We start from the raw sequence: 25,315 nt of genomic DNA, 5'->3' as shown, positions 1-25,315 counted from the left end.
CAGCTGTGACGTCGTCTCCTCCCCCCCCCCCCCCCTTATAAGCTAACTGACAGTGACTGAGGAGGAGAGGAGAGGAAGCAGTGGCGGCTACTTCACACCATGCTTTTGTCTGATTTCCTGTTGCCCTAGATACTTCAAAAGACTGAAAAATGTTCAGAACATCTGTGAGTGAGGGATCTGCATATGAGTCCCGGTTGGCCTCAGTAATAAACTGGAAATGACTGCTAAGTCCATGAAGTTCCACTGCCCAAGCTCTATATGGCTCTTGCAGCCATTTTTACAATGGCAGAACTCAGTGTGAGCAGCAATAACATGAGTATGTTTCTAATGATAATTAGAGAGAAACTGACACATTTCATCAACAGAGAGACTGGCTGGTACCTGAAGAGGAGCTAGCTGACACAAAAGGTGACAGACAGGAGGAGAAATCCTTGACAAAAATAAACTCTTACAACAGTTGGGGTCTGTGACTCTGAAAGCTTGAAAATCATGTTGCCCAACCTTCCACAGTACCGTCATACAGAGAAAACAGTGGGAGTTGCATCAACTCCGGTGGAACCTGGCATGCCAATGAGGTTGCTATATTTTTTCGTGCCATGGCAAGAGCCTGCTGATAGTAGGTGAGAGCTCACTGTTGTTCAACAAGAGATTGAAGAACCACTTCCACTGACATGTTGGCTGTGTATTGAATCAAAGGAATGAATCACTTGGAGTATACCACACTCGTCGGTAAGTTTGTTGTAAATTGTACATACACAATATCTGAAGTAACACCAACCAAATTTTATTCTGTTTCCACATAAAGAAATCCACAATAACACTGAATGAAGTATAGAACAGGGCGAAGTCCACTCACTATAAAACACATCGACATAAAATCTCGTAGGTGAGCATACAATAAGATAGTCCTCAAAAGTAAAGCCAAGGGCATGGTGTGCTGGGCTTATTGTGCACTGGTGTGCTGGGCTTATACTGGGCTGTTGTGCACATGACACAGTGCTTACTGCATGTTCTGTCCAGGTTGTGAGGCAACCTCTCCAGGCTAACTGTGGAGGCACTTGTATTGCTTGCTGTTTGATTACACATGCTCACACCTTAGCGTCACAACAAATACACCAATCTTTGTAAACCTGGCATACTGCAGCACTGAGTGTAAACAAGTACTGAGCATGTGACACACTGCTTAAAACAAGCAGCTAGAAAAACAGGCACCCAGCTATTTATAACAGGTTCCAACATGTATTTCACATAACATTAATGACAGGGCTAAATAAATGTTCTTACAATCAATATTTGTAATTCTGTAAGAATTCAATATACAATTTGATTCTAAGAAGGGAATTGCTTTGTTTGGTGTAAACCAAACTGTTTAGAATGCATGTTTTAATATAAAATTTAAAAGGTGTCTTATTTTGAACAATCAGTTTACAAAAGTATTAACTTTAGTTTTAATTATATCATAGTTTTCGGTACTGATATTTTCACAGGATCATGATCTACTAATTGACATTATATATTATTAATTCAGAAATAAATAATTTGGGAATGTGATTTCATGAACTGATATCTAACCGATTTTTTTTTTTCTGCGAAAGTAGATTTACGTAAGACAAAGATGATTTGAAAACTGGAATCAACTCTACTTAAGCATAATGACAATTATAAAATCATAATCAAATGAAATCGAGTAAGGCAGTGTTAACAGTAATTTATAAAATGTATCAGTGCGTGCATTGGTCATAGTATCAATCACTTCATTATTGTATTTCCTTGTCTGCTGCATTATGCCCTCCACTATTGAAATTTTTCTTTAGATATGTTTGTCAATTTTATTCTGCTATAAAGCACTTTCTTATTTTGTTTCTTTCAGGCCCAATTCCCCTCCATAATGTGCAGCAGCTAAAATCTGATCTTGTGCAAGCACAGGCAAGCCTTGTCCTGTTAACATGCTTGCATCTTCTGTACTTAGTTACGCCATATGATATGGTTAACCAGATCACACCTATCCCTAATATTTATTTTTCTGTGGTGAGTAAACATACTTACACAGTTATAGTTATCTCTCAAACTATGTACTTGGTTAGTTACATATTTAGAGGTTTAAATTATGCAAATTTGATGTACGGTATTTGCATTAGTCACAAATGAATATAATGTGAAGATCTCTGCAATACAACTATCAGAAGATTGTCATAGAAAGCTAGCCATACTGTGTCGTTATTTGTCGTCTGAGTGAACAATAATTCCAGTTGACTTGTTTCCATGCAATGTAGACTTTTGTGAAGGCTGGTCAGTTTTTTGTTTATACTTTTTAATTTGCTCTTGTGCTTTGCTGTCTGCCTGTATGTAAATTATGTGATGTCATCAAGCAGTAAAAACTATTTCTGTCATCTGTATTGGTCTTCCAAGTTGAAATAAAAAATGGAATGTAGTTCAGTTATTTTATGTGAACCCAGTAAAACTTGTCCTAACTCAGTAAGACACCAGATAATGGTTCAGTGTAGAAAATTACTTGTAAATGTTGTCTCTATGCATTAATATAATAGTTCAATGATTTTTAAGGAAATATCATAGACTATGTGTGACCTATCTTTTTTGGATGAGAGGAAAAGAGGAAGGTTGATAAGTTTCTGAATTTCAGAGCAGCATTTCTCAGTGCACTGCTCTATTTTTAATCATATTACATATCCACATGTCTCACTACTACTACTACTACTACTACTACTACTGCAGCTGCTGCTGTTGTTTCCATGTGACAAATGATAATTTCTTTTGGACTGAAGGAGACCAATCATTGAAAATCAGAAGCATGAATTTGTCAGTAGGCACACATAAAAGAAAGAAAAGTTACAAGCTATTGGAGTTATCTTTTGGTGAGCTAGAGTGAAATACATGCATGCCTGCATACACACACCTCTTCCGCTACATGGGGCTGCCTGGACTAACAGTGGACCGTTTCTGGTGGGGATAGTGTTGGGTTGAGCAGGTAGAGGGACTGGAGGTGGACGCTAGTGGCTTGGAGGGAGGAAGTCAGTTTGCTAGCTAGAAATACATGAGGTAGGGGTGGCAGATATATAGCTACACACGTAATGTGTGATTGAAGGGGCTGGTTAGGAGTGGCATGCACTGAAGGCAACATAGAGATATAAATTGGGAGGGGTGACAGGATGGAGGAAGGGAAAACTGTTATGGGGAGGACACAGGGCAGTGGGTTACATTAGGTTGCAATGAGGACAATTACAGGAGCAGAGGATGTGTTGTAAGAATAACTCCCATCTGCATTGTTCAGAGAAGCTGGTGATGGAGGGAAGGATCCAGATGACTCAGGTTTTGAAGCAGCCATTGAAACCAAACATTTTATATTCAGCAGCATGTTGTGCCACGTGTAGTCTACTCTTGGCCACAGTTTATTGGTGGTCATTCATCCTGGTGGAGAGCTGATTGGTTGTCACGCCAATATAAAAAGCTGTGCAATAGTTGCAGCAAGACTAGTATACAACATTGTTGCACTCACATTTGGCCCGGCCTTTGATGGGATAAGATAAGCCCATGACAGGACTGGAGTAAGACATGTTGGATAAGTGGATTGGGCAGACATGCACCTTGGCCTGCTACAGAGGTTTGATCTCTGTGGAAAGGGGCTGGGCGCCGGAGTGATGGACTACAATGTGTAGGTTCAGTGGACGGTGGAGTAGGTTGGGTGGGCAGTGGAACACCACTTTAGAAGGGGTGGGAAGGTTCTTGGATAGGATGTCCCTCATTTCAAGGCAGGATGAGAGGTAATCAAAGCCCTGGTGAAGGATATGGTTCAGTTGGTGAAGGATATGGTTCAGTTGTCCCACTCTCGGATGATATTGGGTGACAAGGAGGCCACCACTCCTTTATGTATGATTTTTAGAGTGGTGGGAGATCGGGGGAGGGGTGGGGAGGATTAAGAAATGGTGTGGGAAATATTTTTTGTGCACTACCACTTGGCACTATTAGTCCAGCCAGCACCATGTAGGGACAGAGGTGTGTGTGTGTGTGTGTGTGTGTGTGTGTGTGTGTGTGTGTGTGTGTGTGTGTGTGTGTGTGTGTGTGTGTGTGTGCGCACATGCGGGAGGAGAGAAGAGAGAGAGAGAGAGAGAGCGCTCCAGTGCAGTCCAAAATAATCAGTCTTTCCTTCTCATCCCATCCCGTAAGTCTCCCCTGACTTGCACTTCTGGGTGACTTTTCTGAAATCTACTCCTTTTCCTAGACCTCTCCAGTCCTTTTCCTTCACCCCTTCTCCTTCCCTTTCAACCGTTCTGCTGGAAGAACAAGTCTCTGGCTCCAAAAGCTTGCTAATTATAACCTTCTTTTATGTGTATGTTCTGCCGGCACTTGGTGAGTAGATTTTTTATCTATCATGTTAAATTATATTGTCAAGAATAGTATAGTAGCTACCCTAGAGCTCTTGTATGGATTAGATCCAAAGTATGTACATAAACCACATTGTTTTCCTGTTGAACACTCCAACATGGACTCTGTCGAGTGCCATGTCACAACACATTATCCATCAAAACAAACCCACTTGTACACACTACATGTACTCCTTTACCTTAGTACCCACTTCTTGTGTGCAGCGGATGCTTAACCTATTAAGGAGGTTTTACAGTGCTCTACCGAATAGTGGAGGTCAAGAGAACTTGCATCCAAGATTGCCACAGTATTGTCTGAGCCTCTTGTTTAAGCATTCCACTTGATTCAAACCAAAGGACCATGACTGGTTCATCAATTATGCTGCTTTCAATCCCTCCTCATACGAGGCTGGCTCTGCTTTCACTCATCATGTGTGAGGGTAGATGTTTCACCAAAGCAGCCAGCCACCTGCATTATTTATTTATTTTACTTATCTGATTAGGCCAACCAGACCCTCTCACACATTGGACCAGAAGAAACTGAGTATGGCCACTGCACCTATGTATCATGTGTCATTCATGCTGGCTTAATCTACTCCATCGCTGCCAGCAGAGACTCCACCCAGCAAACAGAGTGCACACTGACCATCATTCCTGAGTTGGCCACTGTTACATTGTTGCTCCCAATCTCCTGTCTTAATATTGTATATCCCAATGATAAGCAGTCACACCCACTGTGCATCAAACCTTCCAGGGAGATTGGCTCCTGTCGCAACAAATGAGGTATCCTGTGCTTTCTTAGGTGTACTTTCAGCAGTGGCCGATACCTCATAGCTGTTTTTAAGACATAAAAGGACAGCTGAATGACCAGTACCCCTTCCACCTTGCGCCCAGAGATTGCAAAATTGCCACTGTCTGCCATTACCATCAGCACAAGCAAATTCGAAAGTGCTGTGACATCAGGGACCCCAGGTGTTATCACAGGTGACCCATTGCAGTCACAACCCAGGGCAGCAGCCTGAAGCCAAATGTGGCTTCCAATTGTTTACAGACAGTGACCGATTCCCCATGTATCAGAAGGCAGCAGAGGAGGCCCTATCCATATTTAATCAGTGTTCATCTGTACTGCAAGGAATGTGATCCTAACCCAAGTAGTCGCTGGATGCTGTTGAAGTAGTGCTGCTACACTACTACTGATTTATACTACACTCCAAAATACTCTGATAATGCAAATGCACTGAAGTTTACACACAAACTTAGTATGAGCTAGAAATGCTAGTCAACACAGTAAAATACACAGATACAATTCAGATCTCACAACAACACTTTAGAACAAAAAATTAACTAAATCTTGTGCATAAACAGAAAGTGCCGCTGCTCCTGACGCATCAGCTTGGTTTCACAGTTGCGATTCGAATTACCACTGTGGCAAAAGCATACATACTAATGTATCAAGATATACAATGATATTACTGTGTTTTACATTTGTTGGAAGCAGAGTACAGCAGTGTGTAAATCACGATACGCATGTGACGTGTATAATGATTTAGATATTATATATGAAGGAATTATGGTTTCTTTGCTCAAGAAAGTAGCAATAAATAAAAATTGCATGATCGTCTCGCATAATTCTAATATCTTCCATTAAATCAGACAAAACTAAAAAAGAAGGGGGTAAATAAGTGACAAAATACTATACTATTCATTAACTTCCCTTCCACAAACCATTTGTATTTCCTCTTGTTTGTTTGAGTCCCTTTTTTTAATGTGATACTTGTTAATTAAAAGGTACAAAATTTTCTGTGTGTATCACTTTAAATCTGTCAAATGTAGCATTTTTTAACTTCCAATAAAATTACATAAATTTTACTTTATTTGTTGTCAGTGTTTAAACTACTTTTTATTTTCCTGCCAGTGTGAAAGGCTGAACAAGAAGGATTGGCAGACAGCTCGTGTTATAGGCTTCTCAGAAGCCACAATGGTAAAAATAATGAAGGGGCAGAGAATCAAGGTAATATATACTAACAAATATAATCTTCACTTGGTGTTCCAGATCGCTCATAGTCTTAAGGTTAATCACTACTGCAGCCATTTAAATTGCGTGAAACAGTTAATTTTAGAATGAATTAATGAGACAAGGTGGAAATTTTCTTGATTGAAATAATTAATCAGCTAACAAGTTCCAAAAGATTCATCAGTAACAGAAAATGGAAAATTTTGAAGTACTGCCTGAGCTCCCATTTCTCAGTTAGCTTAAAGGTAAAAAAAATTGACATCAGTGGCATAACCACTCTAGGAAGCACAGAACAATGTTTTTGATTCACAAACGATAATTAAATATGAAGGGTGATAAAAAGTTCCTTTACATTTTTTGTGATATTATTGTTTTATGAACCAAAAGTGTTTCCGGTATGGTATTATCAGTATTTGCTTGCTGAAACAAAATGAACACTATATAAATGTATATGGGGAGGGGGGGGGGAGTTTCTTGTGACAGAATTCTTGTCTGAACATTCTTGGTAAGCTTGCCATTTCAAATAAGAATAAAAATTTGAGCTATCATTGTTTTGTCAAGAACAACTGACTAACAGGGTGCTACCAGAATTTATGTTGATGGCCATAGTGCTAATTAAGTCTCGTAGAACCTCAATAACATGGCAGATTTATCTTTAGTGTGCCAAATTCTAAAGCCAACTTCCATGCATAGCTAAGATTATAGCTGCTGTCCCGGTTACAGTTACTGATGCACACTGTTGTGTCTACCACCTGTTTGACGAGAGTCCCAATAGGTTGATATATAGGATGAGATTTTTGTTTCGTCAAACATAAACTGATGCTTATTTTTGAAACTGTACTTATACACTGCTGTTAAAAAATTACAAGTTTTGAGGAGGCACCAATGTTTTGAACCAGTTTCAGAAATGTGTGAATTGATTAACTAATGATTTTGCTTTGTAGGGTTGTAACTCCTGGGATGTTAAGACTAACACAGCCCTTAATTGGATGCAGAGAATAGGCCATGGGCTGTATGTGCCAAAGAACCTACTTATTTTGCTGGCTGTAGTTCCATAAACACTGAAAGACCTGAGTCGAAACAAGGCCCCGGGAGTAGACAACATTCCATTTGAACTACTGATGGCCTCGGGAGAGCCAGTCATGACAAAACTCTACCATCTGGTGAGCACGATGTATGAGACAGGCGAAATACCCTCAGACTTCAAGAAGAATATAATAATTCCAATCCCAAAGAAAGCAGGTGTTGACAGATGTAAAAATTACTGAACTATCAGTTTAATAAGTCACAGCTGCAAAATACTAACGCGAATTCTTTACAGACGAATGGAAAAACTGGTAGAAGCCGACCTCGGGGAAGATCAGTTTGGATTCCGTAGAAATGTTGGAACACGTGAGGCAATACTGACCTTACGACTTATCTTAGAAGAAAGATTAAGAAAAGGCAAACCTACGTTTCTAGCATTCATAGACTTAGAGAAAGCTTTTGACAATGTTAACTGGAATACTCTCTTTCAAATTCTGAAGGTGGCAGGGGTAAAATACAGGGAGCGAAAGGCTATTTACAGTTTGTACAGAAACCAGATGGCAATTATAAGAGTCGAGGGGCATGAAAGGGATGCAGTGGTTGGGAAAGGAGTAAGACAGGGTTGTAGCCTCTCCCCGATGTTATTCAATCTGTATATTGAGCAAGCAGTAAAGGAAACAAAAGAAAAATTCGGAGTAGGTATTAAAATTCATGGAGAAGAAGTAAAAACTTTGAGGTTCGCCGATGACATTGTAATTCTGTCAGAGACAGCAAAGGACTTGGAAGAACAGTTGAACGGAATGGACAGTGTCTTGAAAGGAGGATATAAGATGAACATCAACAAAAGCAAAACGAGGATAATGGAATGTAGTCAAATTAAGTCGGGTGATGCTGAGGGAATTAGATTAGGAAATGAGACACTTAAAGTAGTAAAGGAGTTTTGCTATTTAGGGAGTAAAATAACCGATGATGGTCGAAGTAGAGAGGATATAAAATGTAGACTGGCAATGGCAAGGAAAACGTTTCTCAAGAAGAGGAATTTGTTAACATTGAGTATAGATTTAAGTGTCAGGAAGTCGTTTCTGAAAGTATTTGTATGGAGTGTAGCCATGTATGGAAGTGAAACATGGACGATAACTAGTTTGGACAAGAATAGAATAGAAGCTTTCAAAATGTGGTGCTACAGAAGAATGCTGAAGATAAGGTGGGTAGATCACGTAACTAATGAGGAGGTATTGAATAGGATTGGGGAGAAGAGAAGTTTGTGGCACAACTTGACTAGAAGAAGGGATCGGTTGGTAGGACATGTTTTGAGGCATCAAGGGATCACAAATTTAGCATTGGAGGGCAGTGTGGAGGGTAAAAATCGTAGAGGGAGACCAAGAGATGAATATACTAAGCACATTCAGAAGGATGTAGGTTGCAGTAGATACTGGGAGATGAAGAAGCTTGCACAGGATAGAGTAGCATGGAGAGCTGCATCAAACCAGTCTCAGGACTGAAGACCACAACAACAACAGTTCCATAAAAAGGAGGGGATTCGATAGGCAGATTGCTCTGTGAATGGTGAACACCTTTTCCTTTTTTGAAGATCACTATGTTAAAATCGTAGTTCATGTAGCCAATATGTTCCTTGCGGTATGTAGTATTGCTTTTCCTCCTGCTCCACATTTAATACATGTCTGTTCACACAGTGTGGACAGGGAAGACTCTAATATAAGAACTCGTGTGATTTAGTGTCACAAACATTATTGCATTAAATAATTTTTTATTCTGTGCTCTGTAAAATTTCACAGTAGAACCCTGTAGACTGTGGGCAGAGGTACAACTAAGACTTCTTACACATTAATTCTAGATCATCCACCTGCTTTTGATGCTGATCTGTGACTTCATTTCGCAACACAGTAATCAATTTCTCATGCTCTATTCAAAAGTTCCTCATATTACTGCATTGGCACTCTACCACAGCCCTTTTCTGTGACTACTCTGCATTGTGGCCTACTACGAATTTGTAATGACCCATTGTTAGATGGTCAGCAACAGTCTTAGCAAAAGATCTGACACACAGGAGAGTCATACAAATGTATCCTCGTTTGATCATCAAATGGACGCCAGTATGGACGACATAGTAATAAGCACTCTTCGTGTATAGAAACAACTGAAATAGTTGAAAACAAATAAGTCACCAGGTCTGGATGGAATTCCAGTTCAGTTTTATCAAGAGTACTGGATGGCAGTGGCCCCGTATCTAGCTGGCATTTATCACGAATCTCTCGCCCATTGCAAAGTCCCAAGTGACTAGAAAAAAGTGCAGGTGACACCTGTACATAATAAGGGCAAAAATTACAGACCTAAATCCGTGACATCGATTTGCAGCAGAATTCTTGAATATATTTTTAGTTCATATATAATAAATTTTCTTGAGACAGAGAAGGTTATGTCCACAAATCAGCAAGGTTTTGGAAGTCATTGCTCATGCAAAACTCAGCTTGCACTTTTCTCATATGATGCACTGCAGACTATGGAAGAAGGGTGGATTCCATATTTCTAGATTTCCAGAAAGCATTCGACAGAGTATCCCAATGCAGACTTTTAACAAAGGTACAAGTGTATAGAACAGGTTCCCAGTTACGTGAGTGGCTTGAACACTTCTAAAGTAATAGAACTCAGTATGTTGTCGTTGACAGCAAGTGTTCATCAGGAACAAGGGAGTCGTCAGGAGTGCCCCAGGGTAGTGTGATAGGACCATTGTTATTTACTATATACACAAATGATCTGTCAGACAAGATGAGCAGCACTCTGCAGTTGTATGCCGATGATGCTTTGGTGTATGAGAAGGTGTCAAAGTTGAGTGACTGTATGACGATACAAGATGACATACACAAAATTACTAGTTGGTGTGATGAATGGCAAGTAGCTATGAATGTGCAAAAATATAATTTAATGCAGATGAGTAGGAAAAAGAAATCTGTAATGTTTGGATACAGTGTTAGTAGTGTCCTGCTGGACACAGTCACATTATTTAAATATCTGGGTATAAATATGCAAAGCAATGTAAAACGAAAGGAGACTGTGAGGAAAGCGAGCGGTCGAATTAAGTTTATTGGCAGAATTTTGGGAAAGTGTGGTTCATCTCTAAAGGATGCCACATATGGACATTAGAATGATCTAATCTTGAGTACTGCTTGACTGTTTGGTATCCATTGTTGTTGTTGTGGTCTTCAGTCCTGAGACTGGTTTGATGCAGCTCTCCATGCTACTCTATCCTGTGCAAGTTTCTTCATCTCCCAGTACCTACTGCAACCTACATCCTTCTGAATCTGCTTAGTGTATTCATCTCTTGGTCTCGCTCTACGATTTTTACCCTCCACGCTGCCCTCCAATGCTAAATTTGTGATCCCTTGATGCCTCAGGACATGTCCTACCAACCAATCCCTTCTTCTAGTCAAGTTGTGCCACAAACTTCTCTTCTCCCTAATCTTATTCAATACCTCCTCATTAGTTACGTGATCTACCCACCTAATCTTCAACATTCTTCTGTAGCACCACATTTCGAAAGCTTCTATTCTCTTCTTGTCCAAACTATTTACTGTCCATGTTTCACTTCCATACATGGCTACACTCCATACAAATACTTTCAGAAAAGACTTCCTGACACTTAAATCTATACTCGATGTTAACAAATTTCTCTTCTTCAGAAACGCTTTCCTTGCCATTGCCAGTCTACATTTTATATCCTCTCTACTTTGACCGTCATCAGTTATTTTGTTCCCCAAATAGCAAAACTCCTTTACTACTTTAAGTGTCTCATTTCCTAATCTAATTCCCTCAGCATCACCCGACTTAATTCTACTACATTCCATTACCCTCTTTTTGCTTTTGTTGATGTTCATCTTATATCCTCCCATCAAGACACTGTCCATTCCATTCAACTGCTCTTCCAAGTCCTTTGCTGTCTCTGACAGAATTACAATGTCATTGGCGAACCTCAAAGTTTTTATTTCTTCTCCCTGGATTTTAATACCTAAGCCAAATTTTTCTTTTGTTTCCTTTACTGCTTGCTCAATATACAGATTGAATAGCATCGGGGATAGGCTACAACTCTGTCTCACTCCCTTCCCAACCACTGCTTCCCTTTCATACCCCTCGACTCTTATAACTGCCATCTGCTTTCTGTACAAATTGTAAATAGCCTTTCGCTCTCTGTATTTCACGCCTGCCACCTTCAGAATTCAGAGTGTTCCAGTCAACATTGTCAAAAGCTTTCTCTAAGTCTACAAATGCTAGAAATGGAGGTTTGCCTTTCCTTAATCTTTCTTCTAAGATAAGTCGTAAGGTCAGTATTGCCTCACGTGTTCCAACATTTCTACGGAATCCAAACTGATCTTCCCCGAGGTCGGCTTCTACCAGTTTTTCCATTCGTCTGTAAATAATTCGTGTCAGTATTTTGCAGCTGTGACTTATTAAACTGATAGTTCGGTAATTTTCACATCTGTCAACACCTGCTTTCTTTGGGATTGGAATTATTATATTCTTCTTGAAGTCTGTGGGTATTTCGCCTGTCTAGTACATCTTGCTCACCAGATGGTAGAGTTTTTTCAGGACTGGCTCTCCCAAGGCCGTCAGTAGTTCTAATGGAATGTTGTCTACTCCCGGGGCCTTGTTTCGACTCAGGTCTTTCAGTGCTCTGTCAAACTCTTCATGCAGTATCGTATCTCCCGTTTCATCTTCATCTTCATCTACATCCTCTTCCATTTCCATAATATTGTCCTCAAGTACATAGCCCTTGTATAGACTATCTATATACTCCTTCCACCTTTCTGCTTTCCCCTCTTTGCTTAGAACTGGGTTTCCATCTGAGCTCTTGATATTCATACAAGTGGCTCTCTTTTCTCCAAAGGTCTCTTTAATTTTCCTGTAGGCAGTATCTATCTTACCCCTAGTGAGATAAGCCTCTACATCCTTACATTTCCCCTCTAGCCATGCCTGCTTAGCCATTTTGCACTTCCTGTCGATCTCATTTTTGAGACGTTTGTATTCCTTTTTGCCTGCTTCATTTACTGCATTTTTATATTTTCTCCTTTCATCAATTAAATTCAATATTTCTTCTTACCCAAGGATTTCTACTAGCCCTCGTCTTTTTACCTACTTGATCCTCTGCTGCCTTCACTACTTCATCCCTCAGAGCTACCCATTCGTCTTCTACTGTATTTCTTTCCCCCATTCCTGTCAATTATTCCCTTATGCTCTCCCTGAAACTCTGTACAACCTCTGGTTTAGTCAGTTTATCCAGGTCCCATCTCCTTAAATTCCCACCTTTTTGCAATTTCTTCAGTTTTAATCTACAGTTCATAACCAATAGATTGTGGTCAGAGTCCACATCTGCCCCTGGAAATGTCCTACAATTTAAAACGTGGTTCCTAAATCTCTGTCTTACCATTACATAATCTATCTGATACCTTTTAGTATCTCCAGGATTCTTCCATGCGTACAACCTTCTTTTATGATTCTTGAACCAAGTGTTAGCTATGCTTAAGTTATGCTCTGTGCAAAATTCTAACAGACGGCTTCCTCTTTCATTTCTTAGCCCCAATCCAAATTCACCTACTATGTTTATTTCTCTCCCTGTTCCTACTGTCGAATTCCAGTCACCCATGACTATTAAATTTTCGTCTCCCTTCACTACCTGAATAGTTTCTTTTATCTCATCATACATTTCTTCAATTTCTTCGTCATCTGCAGAGCTAGTTGGCATATAAACTTGTACTACTGTAGTAGGCGTGGGCTTCGTGTCTATCTTGGCCACAATAATACGTTCACTATGCTGTTTGTAGTAGCTTACCCACACTCCTATTTTTTTTATTCATTATTAAACCTACTCCTGCATTACCCCTATTTCATTTTGTATTTATAATCCTGTATTCACCTGACCAGAAGTCTTGTTCCTCCGGCCACCGAACTTCACTAATTACCACTATATCTAATTTTAACCTATCCATTTCCCTTTTTAAATTTTCTAACCTACCTGCCCGATTAAGGGATCTGACATTCCACGCTCTGAACCGTAGAATGCCAGTTTTCTTTCTCCTGATAACGACGTCCTCTTGAGTAGTCCCCGCCCGGAGATCCGAATGGGGGACTATTTTACCTCCGGACTATTTTACCCAAGAGGATGCCATCATTTAACCATACAGTAAAGCTGCATGCCCTCGGGAAAAATTACGGCTGTAGTTTCCCCTTGCTTTCAGCCGTTCGCAGTACCACAACAGCAAGACCGTTTTGGTTAATGTTACAAGGCCAGATCAGTCAATCATCCTGGTATCCATACCAGGTCATATTAAAGGAAGACATCAAAGCAGTTTGGAGGTGGACTGCTAGATTTGTTTCCGGTATGTTCAGACAACACGCAAGTGGTATGGAGATGCTTCAGGAACTCAAATGGTTATCCCTGGAGGGAAGACGGCATTTTCAAGCAACACTATTGAAAAAATTTAGAGAACCGTCATTTGGAGCTGACTGCAGAAAGATCCTACTGCCACTAACATACATTTAACATAAGAACCACAAATACAAGATTTGAGAAATTAGACCTCATACAGAGGCACATGGACAGTTGTTTTTTCCTTGCTCTATTTTCAAGTAGAACAGGCTAGGAAATGACTATTAGTGCTACAGGGTATCTTCTGCCATACACCGTATGATGGCTAGCAGAGTTTGTATGTAGATGCTTCCCTTATTCTTTCAGCATCTGAATTTATTTGACTAACTTTGATGTAATCACAGTCAGCCTCCAAGTAACAGGATAAGTAAAAAATTACAGAAATAAATAATATTTCATAGAACACAGACTATCCTAGCTTTCTGAAGTATTAGTTCCTTTCATGAGGAGGAGAGAATGATAGGTTGGGGAAGGTTAAAAAAGGAGGGCAAGTTGCAGACCCCAATATGAGAGCAACCCACCTGTTGGAGAAAACATGTGAAATGTTTTTTGTTTGATTAATATAAGCATGTGAATGTACCAAAATACGAATTGAAAAATATAAATGAGAACAATATATCATAAATGCCATGTTCATCGCTGTGAAAAATGAAAAATAATTAGAACTTGCTACTACTGTATGTAAACGAACTGTAGTCCAGTAAATAATTTGAGAAACTTAAACTCATATACTTAATTCTTCATTGTAAATATTATAGCATAAGAAAATACATGAAATTAAGACCACTGTCTACCATGTAATCCAATTGGTCACTGTATTGCAAACAACAGCATGGCCACAATGAACCAAAGTTTTCTCTTCTTCCACATACAATTGAACAGCAGGTGAGAATGAAGACACAATAATAAAAACAATCAGGTCCTGATACAAGTAGCTGCTGACAATAAGTTGAACACGACATGAAAGAGGGTTCTGGTATATGGCGTGGCAGACGGCATGTTGTATGCACAAGTCCTGTGGCCTACCAGAGGCAGCCTCTGGTGACTGGCCTGTGCAGATGCCATTGGTGGAATATTAGGAGTGTAGTGCACTGGCCTTCTATTGTCACAGCACATATCTTAGTATTATGTACAGGATTATAGCAGTAACAACTATGCCCACTGTAGTTTCATACTGTAAACATATTTAAAAAATATAAAACATCATGTAGATAAACATGAAAGAGAAAGTGAAGAAATTGGAAATTGTCAGTGTAATTTCATAAACCTAATTGTAAAAACCTGGGAAAGGGGGCCAATTGCTCTCGCCACTCTAAAACACTTGCAGGTACTAGCATGCTTGGCACTTTCTCATCATCACACACAAACTATGTTTGAATTATGTAGGTTCCTCTAGTGGTAGGTTATGGGAAGATGGTGGCATCTTCTCACAGCAGTTCTAAGAAAGGAGTATGGTGAATCTAGATCGGAGTGATGGTTTCACTATGTCATTGTAAGGTATTATACTTTCATCAAGCAAGCCTGGGTTGACTAGTTGTGCAAGTGTATTGCCCACATTGCAATGAGAAGGGCAGCAGGTAACAGAATCAGCTGCCGTACCAGGTCTAATGTAACTATGACCTTGGAAGTTCACATGAATCCCCTCCTGTTAACAAAAGTTCGGTATAAACAAAAGGATGTTAACAGGTGGGGTCTCAAAGCTAAAATGTTGATGCTGTTCAAGAAAACTGCAGTGATTTGTTCTTTTGATATCATACATGCAGTGCGCACACACATAGCAATCTATTGAAATGATCATTTGTAGACAATGTCTTGGTCCTCTTCCAAACTCTTTGCCAAAAAAGTTAATGCAGTACATGAATACACACCACATGGAAAATACACTGGCACAGAAATATAATTCCTTAACTCTATCCAGATTCAATGTGCTTGGGTTATTAATGTCAGTGAGAGCAGTCTCGGCCAGTCTATGTTATGTAACTTTACACTGTAATGTGATGCTTTTGTTTTGTTTGTATCAACTTGTTAACAACAATAATTCATCAAACATTTGCAATTATCTTTCCGTGCAATATTTCACAGCAGATGTTCCTTCGTCTCAGTGATCAAGGCCTTTTGGTTTCAGTTGTAATGCGAGAGACTTTTCATCATTCCTCCATTTGATTCATAATTATTGAGTGACAATAGTTCGTCTTTGATGCTCCAGTGTTTTCCGTTACACCAGTATTTGTGATAGAATGTGTTCTCAAGCTCATCGAACAGGGCATATTGATTGATAATGCAATTTGGCCACATCACACTTGTCTGCCATTTACACATATCAACTTTTTAGGCTTCACACACAATACATAAAAAGACAATTCTGAACTGCTTCATGGAATCAAGTGGGTGAAAATGTTAACATGGGTGGAATTCTTTAAACTGACTTTTACGCATAAGACCCTCCCTAACAATGTTTGTACAGCAGTTCCTACTATGGTTGTCTTTCATTACAGCACTAACTTCATTTAATACTAAACCTGTATCAGCAGGTGAGCTGCATGTTTTTATCTCTTTGAAAGCATTATGTGGCATTATCAAATTCCTTGATGTTTTTCTCTAAATTGTAATGCTGTTGCTGCACACTGGTCACATTCATCTCAATCTGCTGATAAAAATCGTCGTACTTAAATCTTGCATTTGAACTCCTCAATGGAGCAGGTCTGGCCAAGATTTACACTCCTGGAGCATGCTCGCACTTTGCGAGTGCAGCTGAGTCTGCTCAGCCAAGCAGGTGTGTGCATGAGATGGGTATGCTGAAGGCTGTATATGCAGGAAACTCAGGGAGACGTGTTTGCAAAACTGTGTCACTACTTCTGAAAGGCGATTGTTGCACCATACATTTATATGGAGATTTTATCACTAATGTTTATGTTCTAGTTTTTATTTTTCCACCAAAGCAATAACTTTACTGCTTAGTGCAATAAGTATATTAGAAAGTGCTAATACCTGTTAAACCTGAAAGTTAGCAGGCTTTTCTCAATTAAAAAAGTTTGCACACATATGTTGCACCAAACATTGAAATAACTTTAGCAACTTGCCTGTGCAGTTGAGGATATTGCTGTTGTGGTAACTTTATATATTCCTGGACTGGATGAATTGCACGTTAAATCAGATGCTACACTGTATGCCTGTCACTTAAAGTTGAGATAATGAAAAGGTACCTCATCAACCAAAAGCAAGAACAGTTCGATACGTGCGAAGTCTTGGAATATCTTTGAGAGTTAATGATGAAATATTTCAATTATTGAAACACAGTGAGTCACATCTGCCCCACAGATGACTGTTTTGAGTTTCGAGAAATGCAAAGGTGATTTTTCCGGGGAATTGATTTTTGTTTGATAACCTCAATCTTCTCTGCCAGGTGTGTTACCATTGATTCTCCCCTTGGATTAAAAGACATAATGAAATTAAATAATAGATTTGTAGACCATAAGATTTTGTCACTGCTCTACTGTATTCACCCTTACCTCAGTTTTTTTCCCTAATGGTCACCTTAAGTTCAGCCGCCATTCACTTTTGTTCATCAGAAGACAAGTGCTTGAAACTGTCTTTGTGGTTGGTGTTGTAATGATGTTCCAGTGAATGTTTTTCCAGCTCATAATAGCATGATTGTGTATTAAGCACTTTGAACAGCTTTCAGATTATACGAAATGTAAAGCAATTCCCGTTCAGCATTGAATGATATGGCCAATCCACACTTCTTTTCCATCTCTTTATGGACAAGTGTGTAGACACCATGGTGTTCCTAATACAGAATGTAAATCTAATTTAACACAATTGGTATTGTTGGCAAACCACTTCCCTCTATCGGGTTCAGCTACAGCCTTCCTCTTCCTGTTCCTCCCTACCCCTTAGCCCCACTTGCTGCTGCACTTGGAGCGCTAGGCAGGAACGTGGCCAGAGCATTTGCAGAGTATTGTTTAGCCAGGCCTGCTCTAGAGTATGAGCCTCTTTTCTCTCTCTCTCTCTCTCTCTCTCTCTCTCTCTCTCTATCTCTATCTATCTATCTATCTATCTCCCCACCCCCACCCCCTCCCTGTTGCTCATTCCTTTGTTTCCTTCTCTCATTACCTGACTTCCTTGCGTAGTTTTTGCCAGGCGATTCCACATCAAATCACGCAGGTCATGTTACCCATCATCTCAGATTTTCATGAAACTTCACACATTTGCTTATATAAGTATATAAGAACTTGTACAAAATCTTTTTGCTCTCAGACTAAAACTTTCGAATTTTAAATTTATTGATATTCTGATAACTGGGCTCTGCAATAATATCAGTGGAAAATGGTAATTATCTACATAAAGGCTGATTACTCAGGTGTTTATGAAGCTTTTGGTTGAATTTTTTTCCTGAGTTAAGAGAAGCACATACTTCGCAGACATTTAATTGTTTAAGTGGTAAAGTTAGAAAGAACAACTAAAAAATTAATAAGTGTCACTTTCCAATTTCCAGAAAAAATACAAACACATTGAACAAGGCTTGTGTTATAACGTCAAGTTGAACACACATATTTCAAAACGACACAACACATGTAAGTCACTGAGCAAGTTGAAAAAGCAAGACATGTGAACACGGTAACATTCTACTGAGTCCAAGTCTAGCGGCCGCTGGCTGGCTGGCCGCTTAGGTGGTGCGGCTGCTGCGTGGCTGGCAGACAGCGCCGCATGTAGAGGACACGCGTAATTGCGCAGCGGCACATTTAATGATCAGCGAGTCACAACACTTTTCCCCCCTTTGAAATTTTTGCACTGGTCTTGATGGAGATGGCCTGTAGATTGCTAACGTCCATAGGTGTTGTTTGACTGGCCGTAAAGTCTCGAGGAGCAGGTTTCCTTTACGGACTGAAGTGTCCCCAATTATAACGGATCAAGATGACAGGAGACGTAGCGGTCGAATCTGCTGGGGCCCCGTGCACCAATCTGCCCGTTGCAGCAAGTCCGGTTGATATAACAGGAAACATGGGCGATGTGGTGGCATCCATAGGAGGAGGAGGCGAGTAGAGTTGCTCCGACAGATGATGGTCATCCGATTCCTGCATGGGCATGTCTCCTGGTGGCGTCCGTTCTTGTACTGGCACCGAGATGACGGTGAGAGGGCTGTGTTGTGAGTAATGAGAGATGCCAAGATCCCGAGCGTCAGGTAGAGCCGAAGGTGGTGTAGCGGCATTCAGAACAAGCGTTGCCAGCACACGCGGCCAAAGCTGGTCCGAATGGCGCACTGCAACACCCGTGTCTATCTGGATTTCATACAGGCATCGGCTACGGTGTCGTAATATGCAGCCCGGACTCCATTTTTGCCGCCTGCCATATCCCCGTGCCCATACAAGGTCGTCAGCGGTGAACCGGCCAAGCAAAGGCACCCGCGGCCGGGAGGTGGAAGGCTGCAGAAGATGAAGTAGTGTGCGGCGCTGTCGGCCATGTAAGAGCTCAGCCGTGCTGTGGTCACCCATGGGGGTGAAACGGTAAGAAGCCAGAAATTGGAGAAGCGCATCATCAGCAGCAGAAGAAGTCAGGAGTTTCTACATCTGAGCCTTAAATGTGCGGACCAGTCGTTCAGCCTCACCGTTTGATTGTGGATGGAACGGAGGGGCCGTGACATGCATAATGCCGTGATGAGCACAAAAATCTGCAAATTCGGAAGAGGCAAATTGCGGACCATTATCAGCAACAAGAGTAGAGGGAAGGCCTTCCAAAAAAAAATGCAGGTGAGAGCACTTGTGGTTGACGCGGTGGTAGTCGACGTGCAGCGGACAATGAAAGGAAAGTTAGAGTAGGCGTCAATAACGAGAAGCCAATAAGTACCTAAAAAAGGTCCCACAAAGTCAGCATGAATACGCTCTCAGGGCTTCTCAGGCGAAGGCCACGGTGACATAGATGACTTAGGGGTGGCGGCCTGTGACGCACAAGGACCCGCAGGCAGCAACCATGTGTACGATTTCAGAGTCGATGCCGGGCCAGTATACACGACGGTGCGCCAGAGATTTTGTGCGAGACACACCCCAGTGCCCTTGGTGAAGGAGGCGCAAGACCGAAGCACGCAAAGGCGCAGGTACCACAACACACGGCGAAGCATTGTCGGTGGAAAGGAGGATAACACATCCCTAGCCGTGAGGCGGTAGCACAAAGCGTAGTAGTTCCACAACGGATCAGAAGTCTTAGCGGACGGACGATCTGGCCAACCCTTCTGAATACAGCGTAAAACCCAGGAGAGGGTAGGATCAGAACCCGTAGCAGCCGCCAGCCAGTCCCCGGTGATGGGGAATCTGTCCACAACCCACTGCTCGGTAACATCCAGGTGGAAACACAAAAATTCGTCCCTATCGAATGCCAGATCAGGACCCATGGGAAGGCGAGGCAGTGCATCAGCATTCGCATGTTGAGCTGTCGGCCGGAAATGAATCTCGTAATTGAAATGAGACAAGTAAAGAACCCAATGCTGGAGATGGTGTGCAGCCTTGTTGGGAAGTGGCGTTGATGGATGAAACAAGGGAACAAGTGGTTTGTGATCCATAACAAGATGAAATTTGGATCCATAGAGAAAAACGCCAAACTTATGAAGAGCATAAATAATGGCCAAAGCTTCTTTTTTAATTTGAGAATACTTTTGTTGGGCATCCATGAGCATTTTGGAGGCATAAGCAACGGGTTGTTCAGAACTGTCTGAAAAACAGTGCGCAAGGACTGCACCGACCCCGTATTGAGAGGCGTCCATGGCAAGAACAAGATGTTGGCCAGGTCGATTAGTAGCCAGACACGGGGCCTGTTTCAGCATAGTCTTCAATTTCTGGAAAGCCGCATCGCATGACGCGGACCAGTGAAAAGGCACATTTTTATGCAACAGGCGATGCAACGGCTGAGCCATCACAGCAGCCGACGGTAAAAACTTGTGATAGTATGCTACTTTCCCCAAGATGGCCTGCAGTTCCTTAACAGATGTAGGGCGAGGAAGGGCATCGATCGCAGCAACAGTTTGCTGAAGCGGACGAATACCATCCCAAGAGAGTTGAAACCCCAAGTACGTGATAGATGCCTGAAAAAATTGTGATTTCTAAAGATTACACTTAAGACCCACAGTCTGTAAGACATGAAAGAGTGTGCGGAGATTCTGTAGATGTTCTTTAGTGGTGGAGCCAGTGACAACAATGTTGTCCATTTAATTGATACACCCAGGAACAGGGAGCAATAATTGTTCCAAGAATCGCTGAAAGAGAGCAAGGGCGCTGGCAACCCCAAATGGCAATCGGTATTGATAGAGGCCGAAAGGCGTGTTAAGGACCAGAAACTGCCGGGAAGCAGCGTCGAGAGGAAGTTGATGATAAGCTTCTGACAGATCAATTTTAGAAAAATACTGGCCACCAGCAAGTTTAGTGAACAATTCTTCAGATTGGGGCATAGGATAAGTGTCAATGAGGCATTGTGCATTTACAGTGGCTTTAAAATCGCCACAGAGACGAATATCACCATTGGGCTTAGCAACAACAACAACAACAACAGGAGAGGACCACTCACTGGAAGTGACAGGAAGCAAGACCCCTGAAGTAGTGAGACAATCCAGCTCCCGTTTTACCCGATCACGAAGGGCCACAGGAATGGGCCGAGCCTGAAAAAACTTAGGCCGAGCAGTGGGTTTGAGCACGATATGAGCTTCAAAGTCATTTGCACGGCCTAACCCAGGAGAAAAAAGGGACAAAAATGTCGTCGACAAGGAATCCAACTGAGCATAAGGAATAGCATCAGAGACGATATTAACAGTCATTTATGGAGAACCCAAAAACGCGAAAGGCATCGAAACCAAAAAGATTTTCTGCGTTACTCTGGTCGACCACAAATATGGGAACAGTGCGAATGACGGATTTGTAAGATACCTCAGCATTAAATTGTCCCAAGAGAGAAATCTTCTGTTTATTGTATGTCCAGAATTGCCGAGTGACAGGTGATAGGAGTGGAGAACCCAACTGAAGATACGTCTGTGAATTAATGATAGTGGCAGCAGAACCAGTATCCACCTGCATGCGAATATCCTGACCAAGGATTTGGACTGTGAGGAATAAGTTCCCTGAAAGGGAAGAAGTGCAATTGACAGACAACACAGAAGCAGAATCAGCGTGACGGTCATGAACATTATGTATGTGGTCGGATTTGCAAAAGGAAGACACATGACCCTTCTTTTTGCAATTGTGACACACGGCCCAACGTTGGGGACAACCCTCGCGTGAATGTTTCGTAAAACACCGCGGACATGATGGAAGTTGCTGGGGGTTTTGCTGCAGTTTCTGAGAGGGTTGTTTACGGTTAGGCCGAGGCTGCACGTGGGAGCTACTGCGGCCACGTCGGCCGGTGAGGACACGCCTCACTTGTCGTCAACAGCGCACAGAGGTTGTATGTTCCCGATGTCACCCCACGCCTCTATTCGTGCTCCGGCGGCGCGAGAAATTTCAAAAGACTGTGCGATGGATAGGACTTCATCTAGAGTCGGATTTGTCAACTGAAGGGCACGTTGCCTCACTTCTTTGTCGGGCGCCGACCGGATAATAGCATCCCGTACCATGGAGTCCTCGTAGGATTCTTTGTGAACGTCAGTAACAAATTGAGACTTTCGACTGAGGCCGTGAAGCTCAGTAGCCCAAGCACGATAGGATTGATCAGTTGTTTTTGACGACGATAAAAGGCAACACGAGAGGCTACCACATGCATTTGCTTATGAAAATATACTAACAGAACTGAGCACATTTCAGCAAAGGACAAAGACACAGGGTCTTTAAAAGGAGCCAATTGCGACAACAATCGATACATTTGAGGTGAAATCCATGAAAGGAACAGAGACTTACATGATTGTTCGTCCGTGACATGAAATGCCAAGAAGTGCTGTCGAAGACGTTTTTCGTAATCAGACCAGTCTTCTGCCATCTTGTCGTAAGGAGGAAAAGGAGGTATAGACAACAACAAGAAACGGCCCGCATTGCATGCCGTGTCGAAATCGCGAATCGCCGATGTGAGAAGCGTTTGCTGTTCAACGGGACCTTGCAATAGTTGCTCTAAAGTAGCCATGGAAACCTGTGGGTCAACAATTAAAAGGAAAAAATCCCATCCTCGTCATCAATTGTTATAACGTCAAGTTGAACACACATATTTCAAAACGACTCAACACATGTAAGTCACTGAGCAAGTTGACAAAGCAAGACATGTGAACACGGTAACATTCAACTGAGCCCTGAGTCCAAGTCTAGCGGCCGCTGGCTGGCTGGCCGCTTAGGTGGTGCGGCTGCTGCGTGGCTGGCAGACAGCGCCGCATGTAGAGGACACGCGTAATTGCGCGGCGGCACTTCGATGATCGGCGAGTCACAACAGCTTGTATCACATTTCTCCAACTTATTGGGAACTTATAATTGATCTTAAATAATTCTCAAGACAGTACATATTGTAATAAAATAAAATCATTAAGGGTTTTGTATGAATGGACACACAAATAAATCTGAAACCACAATGCTTTGTGTGATGATGAAAGAAAAAAAAAAAGATAATTCTATGAAAGATCATCCATACCTGACACCCACTGTTTCAGACTTTCACGGAACTTTTTCTTCTTGTTACTTTCTGCATGGAAATAATCAATGCAAAATTTCTCCACATACTTCATGTAGTTTGAAGGGAAAAATGGAATTTTTTTGCAAATACTGCAGTTTTTCATTTGGATTGCATTATGTCAGACAAAAATAATAAATAATAATAATAATAACAGAAAGTGTCTTATTTTCTCTGGAACCGCATGACCGCTATGGTCGCAGGTTCGAATCCTGCCTCGGGCATGGATGTGTGTGATGTCCTTAGGTTAGTTAGGTTTAAATAGTTCTAAGTTCTAGGGGACTGATGACCACAGATGTTAAGTCCCATAGTGCTCAGAGCCATTTGAACCATTTGTCTTATTTTCAATGCATCACTGTAAGATTTCCCCAGATGTCACAGAAGGGATGTATCTTTATTGGAAAAAAAATTAATAACTATTCTTGACTTATGGGAATACAGAAAATCAACTTAAGCTGTTGTGGTTCAAACAATGATTTTAAAATATGTAAATCACTTTATGACCGCTGATACAATTTTTTTTATTGAAACTTGATATTATTTTTGAAAATGAAAAAAAGAAGCAGCACTCTGAGTTTTGATAGATATTGGATGTTCATTTAACACATATCACATGATTGTTCAGAAGTGTGTGGCTCCAGTTGCAGTTTGTGTGTGTGTGTGTGTGTGTGTGTGTGTGTGTGTGTGTGTGTGTGTGTGTTTTGTCGATTTTTGACAAAGGCCATACTGGCCGAAACCTAATTTGTGACAGAATTTTTGTTGTGCCTATCTGCGACTCAGCATCTCCCCTATATGGTGAGTAGCAACTTTCCTTTTCATAATATTGTTACATTCCATCCTGGATTTTCCATTGTTCAGAAGATCATTCAAATCAGATTATGTAAACTGACAACCTATAGTAAGGCTGCCTCGGGAAAGTACAGAGCCAAAACTTATAAATTTAATTGAAACATTTTCATTACACAAGTTAACTCTATTTAGGGTGTCAAATTAGCATCTTTAAACAACAATGTTAATTTTAAATGTACATATTCTGCAGTGATGATCCCTGAAACTGTCAATGAAACTTCTTGAGGGCATCTCTGTTTTTAATACACTGTGAAAAATTATATTCTGTTAACTTTTTTTTTTTCATTAAAGTAATACAGTCTGCCTAATGATGTTGATTTAGGTACACCAACAGCACATAAAATGTTTCCCAAAGGCACAAAACAATAATTTTCCTTCTCAGGCCAAAATAATGATACTGCTAGTCAGGTGGGTGGAGAAAAAGTAGTTAAATGTCTCCTCCTTCAACACAGACATATCTGACAAAGGCACAGTACCATATGTTGCCATATACAGCTGCTACAAAAGAATTTTGTTGAGGACGAGTGCATGTCCATTGTGGGGCATTTTCATTGAATGAAAAAATCAAGGAATGCTTGTCAGAAGAAGTTACTCTTCTATTCTCTAAAGAATCACAAGAAAGTGGTTTGTAATGGTGAAAATTTTTGGTACCAGGTATAGTGTGGGCTGTCGAAAATCTCTTCTCGAGCTTCTTGCCTATAATATCTACCTTGACTTTCTCTAAGAAATGAAAAAAATATTTGTCAGTATTAGCTTTGCAGAAATCATAAACACCAGATGCAGTTGTTATTTGTGCACCATCCACTAGTTGAAGATTAGCTCTTCTCAGTATTTGTTGTATAGTTCCTCCCAAACCATTGCTCACAGATTTACCGTGGTTAAAAGGAATGCTCAGCATCAGTAGAAAAATTGTTTTTGTGCTCACACAAATCTTTAAAGCTATTTCTATTCCTATATTGAGCAGCACATCCATCAGTGAAATAA

At 41.0% G+C, this 25,315-nt stretch overlaps 1 protein-coding gene across 3 annotated transcripts in view; it reads left to right on the top strand.

The window, feature by feature from the left end:
- LOC126094639 (helicase POLQ-like) overlaps nt 1-25,315 on the top strand; it is a 115,791-nt gene that overhangs the window by 45,315 nt on the left and 45,161 nt on the right. For all 3 annotated transcript variants that reach the window (XM_049909129.1, XM_049909130.1, XM_049909131.1), the window contains exons 9-10: nt 1,871-2,028; nt 6,295-6,390. In XM_049909129.1, coding sequence (XP_049765086.1) covers nt 1,871-2,028; nt 6,295-6,390 — 254 coding nt within the window. The remainder of the gene's footprint in view (nt 1-1,870; nt 2,029-6,294; nt 6,391-25,315) is intronic.

Source organism: Schistocerca cancellata, chromosome 8, assembly GCF_023864275.1.
Source record: "Schistocerca cancellata isolate TAMUIC-IGC-003103 chromosome 8, iqSchCanc2.1, whole genome shotgun sequence".
NCBI lineage: Eukaryota > Metazoa > Arthropoda > Insecta > Orthoptera > Acrididae > Schistocerca > Schistocerca cancellata.
The sequence above is the reverse complement of the archived record's forward strand: the minus strand, read 5'-3'. Positions and strand labels throughout refer to the sequence as shown.